This window comes from Acanthisitta chloris, unplaced genomic scaffold (assembly GCF_000695815.1).
Source record: "Acanthisitta chloris isolate BGI_N310 unplaced genomic scaffold, ASM69581v1 scaffold1542, whole genome shotgun sequence".
NCBI lineage: Eukaryota > Metazoa > Chordata > Aves > Passeriformes > Acanthisittidae > Acanthisitta > Acanthisitta chloris.
The window spans coordinates 30,646-42,436 of NW_008658616.1; the positions used below are offsets into that span (position 1 = coordinate 30,646).

At 36.7% G+C, this 11,791-nt stretch overlaps 1 protein-coding gene across 1 annotated transcript in view; it reads left to right on the plus strand.

Annotated features, from left to right (window-relative positions):
• Nucleotides 1–11,791, plus strand: part of LOC103812144 (transmembrane and TPR repeat-containing protein 2) — a gene marked incomplete at its 5' end in the record, with an annotated part of 66,545 nt that overhangs the window by 19,159 nt on the left and 35,595 nt on the right. The window contains one exon of the mRNA XM_009085154.1: nucleotides 8,071–8,152. Within this exon, the coding sequence (XP_009083402.1) occupies nucleotides 8,071–8,152 (82 nt within the window). The remainder of the gene's footprint in view (nucleotides 1–8,070; nucleotides 8,153–11,791) is intronic.

Below are 11,791 nucleotides of genomic sequence, written 5' to 3' on the forward strand. Positions count from 1 at the left end.
TGCTTCTAGGAAGAATTTTTAAATGTAAATTGGATATTTCAGTTAAACGCGTATCATAACAATGTAGAGATGACATTGAATCCTTGAGAATGCTCTCCCTAAGAAATCAACTTAAGCCAAGCAATAGGCACTACTGCTTTTCTGTCTTGTATTCAGTTTGTCTCTGGAGTCTGACATAGACAGTATAATTTTTCTTGCCACTTATATTCTCCTGAGGGTTCAAACTGATCTAAGCGCAAAGTTTGGATTTAGTTCTGAATTTGCTTACAGGCATTTCACTTGTAGGGAGTGGGAGGTATGGGTTTCCTCTTCAATGTGGATAATCATGTTTATTGACTTGAGAACTATGAGTCCTGTTTTTTTAAGGTTTGCTTATCTGGTGTATCTGGAGCATTAACACCTCTAGGCTGAATGTCAGGATTTCCGTACTTACAGAAATTTAAATAGTTGACATCTACTGAGCTTGTATTTCTTCTGAGGTTGGCTGCATGCCATAAGTATTGCATCCATAGATATACTTTTCTGTTCCCTAAGGACATATGCTTGGCTGCATGCCAGTTATAACAGAATTAATTATAAAACAGAATCTTTTCATTTAAATATAACATATTCGTCTGCTTAGTAAATGACTCTGGAACAGGTATTTAGGCACATAACCCCTCATTAACCTCCTTTAGGGATCTCATCTTCTGTATCTCGTTTCTAACTTCCTGCAGAGAAGCCAGGGGGAGCCCTAAACTTCCCTCTTTACTCAACATAAATTTCAAGCTTGTTAGAGAGAACATCGCTGACACAGGATGACCTGATTTCACGAAAAAATTACAGGATAGTTTGGGCTGGAAGCGACCTTAAAGATCATCTAGTTCCAACCCACCAAATGAGAGATCTCTTTGTGTTTTTACATGGTTGAATATAGCTGCTGGTCACCTATAATTTCTCTGTGTGTAGTAATTTTGTCAGTAGTCATAGAAAAATGCATTATATAAGACGAATTTAGCTTAGAAGAAATTCATAGGACTCAGTGAAAACAGTATATGAAGATAGTGAATTCAGATTCTACTGACTGGCCAGTGAAATATGAGTAGATATTAATACACTATCAGAAGACATAAAATGTGGTTAAGGCTGATTGGAAAAGGAAGGGACTAACATGGAAATTAACTTAAGATTTCATTACATATTCATGACACAAAATAATCTGAAGCTTAATGACCGAGGTGAACTTTTCAATACGGGTCAAGACAGTAAATAAATCACAAGGTGTAGAATGAATTCTGTTCTATAAAAGTTTACTTAAGAATTACTTAAGTTTACTTAAACTTACTTAAGTAAGTTTACTTACAACATTTCTTGGTTCTAACAGTGATGTAATGAGGTAAATTCCTTTTAGAATTTACGTTACACCGAAGGGAAGACTGAAATGCAGATATATCAGTAAAATAACAAACCCAAACAACAAACCACAAACAAATGGAACAATAAAAAAGCACTCCAAGGTGGTGGTGTTGGTGGAGAATCTGTGTCTAAATTTCTCTCCTATATTGTTCTGAATGCTTTAATAGGACAAGAATGCTTTTTGTGATAGAAGACATAAAATAAGAAACTGGATGTCAAATGGCTCTAATATATTATTGGTTCATTTGACACTTAATGCTTTTCTTGAAGAAACTGTCACCTTAATAGTCTCTCAATCATGCCCCAAGCCAGTAAAGTTGTGGACTGTGTTTTAAATTTCTAAATCTATGTATAAACAGTGGTGTCACACTCAAAAATGTTTAAGCTCCAGTGGATTCCCACCAAAGTCAATGGACACTGCTTAAATCTCAACTCTCTGGTTATCATGCCTTTTATTATCCCTGTAGATGTAGACTCAAGAACCCAGTTTATGTTATTATTAACCGTGGCTCATAGAAAAATGACATCAACTTCAGCAGAATCTCAGTGAAGCTAGTAGATGGATTTTTAGTCAACAAAAATCCACATGTGATATATTAAGGTGAACTTGAACCCCTTAAGTTGCAAATAGAGGATTAAACTAAAACAAGAGGTTGCATTTTATTGATCCCACCAAGACTTATTCCTAGAAGCAATGTACTGAATTCCACATCAGTGTTCATAGACTTATATGCATGTGAGGACCCTGGTCCAGTGAAGTGACTGGGAAGGAGAATGTCAATCATTACCTCAGTGACAAGGTTATGTGGATGTCACACTGGACAATAATGAAAAAGTTGCCTCACATTTGTTATAAGGTGAAGATTAGTATATGGTGAATTATTGTGGATTGGTAGATATAGATTTATAACCTAATTTTCTCCAGAGTAATCCAATTCATGCTCCCATACACTGAGTCTAATATATTACACCAAAGAGAAATAATATTATTGTGTTCTTGAACTTACTAGAGAGATAAAACTTGAGGATTGGTACTAGCAACAGTGTTGTTTCTCACTGTGATCATCTAAGGATATGAGAGGACAACTTTGAGTAGATAGCATCTTTTACAAGCCTACTGATATTAGTTGGACAAAGAATGGCTCTGCATGACTTTAAACTCCTCCCCCAACAATTATTTGTTTTTCTAGAGAAATATATATGGCTCCTCATTCATTTCTTATTACAAATCTTTCCTAGTATGTGTGTTTTTCTGGGACAGATGTTAACCTTTAGAAGTTATTGCTCCTCTGCCATGTTTGGTTGTTTTTATTTTGTAAGGTGAGATGAAGAGGCAAGATTTGTCTCATTAATGCATGGAAAGTAGAGAAAGTGACATTAATTTTGGACCTTTGATGTTAATAATGCAAGTCCTGTATGTTTCAGTTGCACTAGCATTTCACATACAATTTATGGTGCAAGATGTTTACATTGTGATTCAGAATGAAGAAGGAAGAGTTGTAGAAATGACAGCAACATGAAGGGAAAAGAAGGATCCCTTTGACTACTAAATACTAAATATTAGAGTTGCTTCTTAACTATTAGTATTTAGAGATGGGTGGGGAGCTTGCCCATGTCAATGACCTCATTGTAAGATGTGACTCTCTAGTTCCTGTTTCCTTAGATCCAGTGAAGTAAAAGCTTTTGAAGAATTTAGTACTAATTTACTCAGTTTTCCACCATTTAAATTGTGTTTTGCCTATCCATCACAACTTATGTAAGGCAAAAGGAATGGGTTATGAAAGTTCCATCACAACTTTTGTAAGGCAAAAGGAATGGGTTATGAAACAAATATGCAGGTCTGCAGTAACTTAAAGAAACAGGGAAAGGAAGTGACAGGTTCAATTCAGACTTTTTTACTATCCTTGTGTAGTCTGTCTGTGACTTTAAAATGTCCTAGAGAGGGAGAAGAAAACATGTAAAATAATCTTTCTGTGTTCAGTGTCCACAGTTTAATCAACCTTCCATTAGGAAATCTCTTCCTGATTCAATTCATTTTATTAAAAATGTGAATGCTTTGTTAAAAGAATAAAAAATTGAGCAGATGTGGGGAATGACAGTCAACAGCATTTGTGACACATGCAAGTTCTTCATGCAATCACATTGTTACCAGTTAAAGCTGGAAAAACTATATTGAAGAATGAAGTCTCTCCCCTACTGGTGAAACCCTTGTATGCTTTGAAGAATGGTGAATATTTACGACATATAAAGTTGGTTCAAATTGCAGAGACCACCTAAATTGTTGAACCACCTTACTGGTTGCCACTGTGGCATCATAGTTTCCACAAGAGGGTTATTCAGAGCTGCTCAGCTGTATTAGTCTTTTCCAGTTTTACTACCATCTCAGGGTCCCTGGGCCTCCAGCAGCCTGAAGTGCAACAGCTGCCTCAACATGAATTTGGCACAATTTACCAACAAAGTGAAGAAAAAGAAAAAAGGGTGGATATCAAAAAGGTAGTTTTGTCCTCAGTTTTTTTAATATTGTAAGGATAAACAGTCTACTAGTTATGTATCAACTGGTCTCTCTCTCATTTGTCATGGTGAGCATCACAGTAATTTGTAGGATAGCACAGTTAATAAGTATGTCTGGCCACATTAGTGAGGGCAAATACATTGTTCTGGTCTCTAGGGAAGAAGCAACTAACAAAACAAAAACCCTCTTGCAGTGAGCTACAAAGAAGTGATGTTAAAGATGAAGCTCCAGTTCACTGTTTGGCTTCCAAAACTTCAAGCAACCAGCCATTCTGACTTGAAGTCTGCGTGACTTGTCAAGAGTGAGGTATTTCTGAAAGCTTGTGTGCTTTCAGAACTTGTGTGCTGGGTTATAAGAGCCCTGTGTCACACACTTTCACTTATTTTTAACTTTTTTCCTTTTAAATTCACTGGTGTTGCTGGAAGGTGGTAATCAGGGGCAACTCATCTTTATTTGGACATGGGGCAGGGGAGAGTGAGACTGAAGTTTCCTTTATTAATGGAAAACTGCTGAAAGTTTGTCTTCATCATATACTTTAGGTCCAGATCCAGTAAGGCAAATATCAGCTCAATCCTCCAAATCAATTATTAAAGTGTCTTCATCAAGTTTTTTTACTCACCAGTGAGTTTGACATTCATTGTCTTATGAATCTGTCTTGTTACTCTCTGCACTGAAAAGTCATAAATATGCCAGTGCATCTCTACAGAGGCTCTCCATTAGGGCTTGGGCTAGGACCACCCACTCATTTCTCCTGGGCAGACCAGTAGCTGTCAGATATCACCTATTCATTAGCTACCGACCTGGACTGGATGTGAACTTTGGTAACCAAGAGGTGAAAGTTATTTTGTATCCCATTATTAATCCTTAGCACCATCAAGTCTTTTCATTAAAATTTATGAATAACTTTTTTATCCTTCAAATAAGTCTGCTATCATGCAGTTGTAAAATTGCCAAAGCATGTGGTTGTGCCTATATGACTGCACACCCTGCTGTTAGAAACTGGGAGGTTTCCAGGGGCTCTCAATGCCTGCATTTGTTTGGGTCAATACACATAACACTGAACATGCACACCAAATACCTTCCTGCCCCAAATGGGTATTTTTCAGCTGTTTAAACAACTGTTTGATTTTTTAAAAAAAAGTTAGAATTTTATTCCCTTACGCCATATTTTACTTAAGTCATAAAGTGGGAAAGGAACAATGACACCATTTGCCATCAAGCTATATGTTCTGTTGTGGTAGTTAAGGTATACATTGGATAGCTGCAAAAAGTTGATAAATACTAAATTTTAGTTGTGACATAACCTGATTCTGTCAAGTGATTGGATTTTACATCAATTGATGCAAAAAATAATGTGTATTAAATCTATGCTGAGGTACTGGCATTTTAGCAGTAGAATGCACCAAAGAGGACATTTTACCTGGCGTGTTGCAAGGTCCCTCACAATGCCAGTCTGCAAGAAAACACCTTTATTCTTTTTTTATTATTAATTTTTGACAAATGTGGATGTATGAAAATGATGACTGACATGAACAGATAGAGCTCTGCTGGTCATTTTGAATCAGATAATTTTATGTGATATAATTTAAGATTATTCTCCCCTTAATATGTTAGTGACCGTTCAAGCCTGTTAATAGCACAGTTCCTTTGATTCTATGTATGCTGGCACCTGTCATCATTATGCACTCTGGATCTCCTGACTAGCCTGAACTTGAGTGCAATATGCCATTTGGAAAGTGCCAAAAAGTGTAGAGCAGTCATGTATTTTTGGTGAGTCCAGTAAATAAAAATTAATCATATTTGACAAATGTTTGTGGCCTTACAGTTCTGTAGGCAGAAGCTACAATTTTGTGACTGTATTCAATGAACTGTCCTTTTATATTCTAGAAATAGACACAGAGTGCAGCCAGCTAAAACTAATTATGTTAGTCTGTTAAAAAAAAGCAATTATGCAAAATCTGTAGATGCTAATTCTGTCTGTATTAGTGATACATATGCTTTGTGCCTGTCACTTTGAAACCTCAGCGCTGAACTTAGATATGCCATGGCAACTTTTGACAGACCAAAATTGCCAACCTTGGAGTTCAATATGCAAAACTTGGTGTTTGATTTTTACCTCCCCCCCAGTTAATTTAATTTGAATGATTATTTCACAGTGACCCAAATGGACATTGCATTTTCACTTTTGGTTCTAAACTATAGTTATATGCTATTAAAAAAATAATGAAAAAACACCAACATCTACAGGTGTGTCTTTACTGCACTAGTAGAAGAGGAAAAATCAGTCTGGGCCATGTGTCATACAGTGTTTTTGTTTTGGGGGTTTTTGTTTGTGGGTTTGTTGGGTTTTGTGGATTTTTAAAACAGGGATGAGCTGCTGAAGCTTAAGATACTTAAGTACTAGCTTAAGTACTAGTGTACTCTATCATGTAGTTGTACCATTTGGTTAACAGGAACTTTGTGCAATGTATATTTCGATTTAAGGAATATGGGTTTACCAAAGAAAGTTTGCTAAATAATAAGGCTAAACTCTTAGCTCCAATGAACATTCATTTTGTGAAACTGAAATATTATAGATGTCAAGCCTGCTTGTATCTCTGCCAGGATGCTTTCTTGAAATATGACCTCTAGGTTGATTTTGATGGAACCTGGTCCTGATATGGTTCTTGGTATGCTGCACAGCTTCCTTCTCTCTTATTGTCTCTAAGGTCCTTGAGGGAAATACTGAGAATCTGGAGCAGCTGCAATCATGAACAGACCTTGTTATTATTCCTATGTTAATTTGTGGGATAGTGCAGGATGCATACCCTGTCTGTTTCCAGACCACAAAACTTGAGAAAGTCTATGTGTTTACATCTGTGAAATAGCACTTAAAGCAACTTGAGAGGTGCAGACCACAGTGTCTTTCTTCCACAGTGATTAAGCTTAACTTATTCCTTATTCTGAACTCTTCTATTTTATAACACAAACCACAGCAACTAATTTCATCGGTATAGGGATAAACAGGTCACTGCTATGTTACTGAATACTTGATGGTGATTTGTGTTTGAGTATCAGACTAGGCTAATCCAATATCATTGTCTTCTTCAAGAATAGAGTAATGACCATTAATGGATCTGCACTGTTACTTGTATACTATAATGCAAGTGGCTTGGTGATTTCAGTGATAAGGAAATCTGTGTCTTAGAAAATGTCTGTTCTTTTTACTGTCATTTCCATTGTTGGTTTTTTTTTCTGCTTGGGTTTGTTTTGGTTTTTTTCCTGACCATTTTGTCATACTATTGACCATTGTTTTTAAAAATTACCTTTTGTATTTCAGTTATATTTTATGGTTAAATCTTACTTCCCGTGTTAAAATCAGAAAAAAATTATTTTTTTGATTTCCACTTTAAAACACAAAATATTTATGTACCTTTGTTTGTGGAGACTTTACCTTTCTCTCTGTATATAGTGTTATTTACGATATGAGGAAATGAAATTAGACTGCATCAGGGACTAATATTAGGAAAAGGTTCTTCACTGAGAAGGTGACTGGTCACTGGACCAGGCTCTTCAGGGAAGTGGTTACAGCACCCAGCCTGTCAGAGCTCGAGGAGTATCTGGATGACACTCTTAGTCATATGGTTTAGTTTTAGGTAGTCCCATGAGGAGCAGGGAGTTGAACTCAATGATCTTTATGAGTCCCTTCCAACTTGAGGTATTCTATGATTCTATGATTTCACAGAACTAAAACATGCATTTTCCTTGTCCCCCCCTTCCCCATCTTTTTAAAATTTATTTCAAGAGCATGACTAAAGCTCCGTCCTACCTTCCGTTCTGATTTTAACTTGGATAAGTGTAATGCTTGTCCAGAAAAGTAGTGTGGAGCTTGATGCTCACCCAAACCCAGTTGCAGTATTTTTTGTAATACTTTTCTAAGACTTCCTTACTTCTTGGACATTGATGTTGGACACATTTCTTCCTCAGTCCAGAGATCTGCAACATAAAGCCACTGACCACAAAACTTACTGTACCACTTAAACATTCATATTTACTTAGGTTAAGTCTAGTGATAATAGTAGTTGCTTTCCTCTAGTTCCTGAAATTTGGAAATTTTAACTGTACATTATTGCTCCATGGTGGCGTGCTGTTAAAATAATTTTTCTCCCCCTTTTTATTTTAAGGGACGCAAGAGTGAGGCAGAAAAGTACTTCATGAAGGCTATTCAGCTGGATCCTACCAAAGGAAACTGCTACATGCATTATGGTATGTTTCAGATAGATAGGGTTTCCACATGTATTCCAGGCTTGCTGTTAATCTCTCCAAGTGATTAAAAAGTGCTGATGGCAAAATATCCTCTTTAAAGGGACAGAATCTAATCTACCATGTATAACTTCATCTCCATTTCAATTTGTTAATCACTGCAGAGGGAGAGGTGAAAAGTTTCATATATTTTGCATAGCTGTCCTCCTGTGAGAGGAATTTCAGTTTTGCTGCCTCTCTGGGAAAGAACAAAGGTGACTACTGCCATATGTCAAAGTTTCATGGCCTGGAATATTATTATTTAACAGTTTTGGCCTAACTTCACTGTTTGCCAGTGGGTGGGCAAATAGAAGTTTAACTTTAGTGTGAGTGAATACTATATATCGAAGTGTTTGCTTTCTGTGGGCAAATTATGGGCCTCACATCTACCTCCTTTCCAGCACCTTCATGGTTTGAAATGGCTGAGTATTACAAAAGGTTTTGACAAGTTTCATACTAGCCCATGCACATGCATAAAGCACACAGTTAATTTGAAGGTTATCTTTATAACTTTGGATTGGTTTTGCAAGATGTGCAAAAAATATTTCTAGATGTAATTAGTCCCAAGGAACCAAAATTATTTTTATGTACTAATTCTTACTGTATTTCAAAGCTGATAGTAGACAAATCTTAAAAGGCAAGCCATGTAGTCCCAATTGGAAAATACAGAAAGAAGTAATAAATTTCATCTTAGTTAAGGAAGAAGGTAGGGAACCACAAGCACACTATATATATATATCTCAGTATATTATTTTAATTTCCTCTTCTCATTTTAGCTGGTAGATGTAAAATAAATAAAAATGAATGGCCAAAAGGGAAAATTAATCTCACATAATAACCATGTCTTTACTTTGTGTGATATCTTAGTCTGAATTGCTCACATATATTATGGTTCGGTCCTATGCGGTACAAAATTCAGTATGTTAGACTCACAGAATCAAACTTTGAACTTAAAACTTGTATTTAAATGAATGTTGCATTATTTTGCATTATGAAACATTGCAGTTCATAACCTTGTCTTCTATTTATGTCTGTACAGGTAAATCTGATGGGGATATTTGTGCACATAAGCCCCATTATTTCAATTGGATATAAGTATAGTTGATATCTCAAGATAACGAGGAAAAGTTGCAGCTGATTGTTTCTTGAAATCCTACTCAAGCCCCTTCCAGCCTCGGTTATTAGAAAATCTATCCTTAGTTATTAGGAAATCTTATTTGCATACAAATTCAAGGTAGATCTCAACAATCCATCTCAGAAAATGAAGTTAGGATTGTGTGTATTTTATTGCAGGTCTAGAATTATTTTCTTTTTCTCTCTCATTACTCCACCAGCTTGGTTTCCTTTCCTGCAGTATTCCCTCTGTCTTGTTTTCAAGTGCCCTATAAACTAAAAGCACAGTTATTCAAGGCACCATTCATGTCTGATATATTGACTTCTTCATTACCGGATTGTAATACTTAGATGGTGTGTTGTTTCCTAATTGAGATTATTCCCTAAAAATATTAGCCAACTTTTCCTTTATTGTGTCACAGTTTCAAAAAGAGGGTTCTGTCCCTTTGCAGATGTCATTATTACAACATAAGTGATGTTCTGCCAAGCAGGTTAGGAGTGAAAGGCAAAATATAGTCAACATTTGAAATAACAGCATAGTAAAACATGATACTGAAGGGCTATAGACACAAGAAGGTTCTCTGTACTAGTCACCAGGTCTCTGTCGTGGAGCATTATACACAGAGAATTCTTTTGAATGCATGTGAAACCTTTTCTTTTCCTTATATAACTTCTGATCACCTTAACATATTCTGTGATGTTATTCTATGTTTCTATCAAAGTAGCTATGAGAAAGATACTTTAGTCTCTAGTCTACTTCTTCTTATGTGTTTGTGTAGTACAGGTAATCTCAGTCACTTTGGGCACAGGACTTGTAAAATTTGAAATAAACTAACTTTGCTTCTTCTTTCTTCTTTCCCTTTTCCCTTTCTTTTCTTTTTTGCTTTATTTCTCTTTTCCCTTCCACCTACTTCTTGAATTGATGAGGATTGTGTAGTGTGTGTTGCCAGGGGCATTCCAAATATTACACAGGAATCCCTACTGAATACTTTAAGCTTTATCTCTCCATCTCATTAATTTGTTCCAGCACCTTGTCACAGGTACATTCTACATCCTATATGCCAGGAGTTTAATTATGGGGAAATAAATCTCTATTTTGCATGTAAATCTTACAGATTACTTTTTTTCTCAGCATGAAGATGTTGGAACAGAGAATAAAGTAGTTGGCCTAAGTCCTAAAAAAACACATACCTCACAAAACAGCCAAATGAAAAGAGTGGTCAGTTGGGACATAACAGTTTGTTGATGGAGTAGCTGGAATAAATGGACTGAAGATTTTCTTCCACGTTTAGAATTTGTGCTTCTAGGTTGTGCAGATGTTATTTTTGACTTCTAACCTTTTGGACTTTTTTTTTGGGCTGTCAATATACTCTATCTTGTAAGAGGCTTACATTTGTATTATAATGTGTTTTAATTCAAGCCTTCAGCCAAAGCTATTTTTAGGCATGATTTGGTTCAAGAGGCAGCTTATTTGATCACATGAAAATGTGGAGAGAGGTGAACAGTTTCATACTTGCTCCTTAAATAATACCACCACAGCATGTTTCTCTGCTCAAGCTGGCTTTATAACTAGTTTTCTGTAGGTACTTTGCTGACTTTGGATTCAGTGGATTTAGGTTTGAAGCAGTGTTTCCCAGACTCATCATGCTTGAAGATGTCTGAACTAGTGGAAAAGCTGAAGAGGTATAAATCCCTCTAGGCTGCTGTCATGATGTCACTTCATTGAACATAAGGCAAAGTGGCTTTTATTCTAGTGACCAGAGAGGATGGCAGTCCCCTCTCAGACTGAAATGCAGACAGCTCCTCACCTGATCACATTTCTTTTCCCCTTGTTTCTTTTCCCCTTGTTTCTTTTCCCCTTCTCTCTTTTCCCCTTCTTTCTTTTCCCCATCTCTTATGCTGGTTATCTGAACATCTGAACTGTGCAAAACCCCACCAGCAGGACAGGAGAGAGAATTGGAATGGTAAAAGCTGGAAAACTCCTGAGTTGATATAAATACAGTTTAATAGGGAAAGCAAAAGTCATGCACACGGACAAAGCAAAACAAGGAATTAATTCACTGCTTCCCACAGGCAGGCAGGTGTTTATCCATGCCCCATCACGTGTAATGGTTTCTTGGGAAGACAAATGCCATCACTCCAAACATCCCCCACTTCCTCCTTCTTCCTCCCACCTTATATACTGAGCATGATGTCATATGGTGTGGAATATCCCTTTGGTCAGTTTGGGTCACCTGTCCTGGCTGTGCCTCCTCCCAGTCTCCCATGCATCCCCAACGTCCTTGCCAGTGTGGCAGTATGAAAAGCAGAAAGGGCCTTGACTCTGTGTAAGCTCTGTTATCAGCCTTGTGTTCTGCACAAATCCAAAACACACCCTCGTACTAACCACAGTGAACAAAATTAAGTCTACCCTTGTCAAACTCAGCACAGCTACCAAAAGCACCTCACAGATCGAAGTGAAAATTCATATGAATCAGGAAGAAGAAAAAG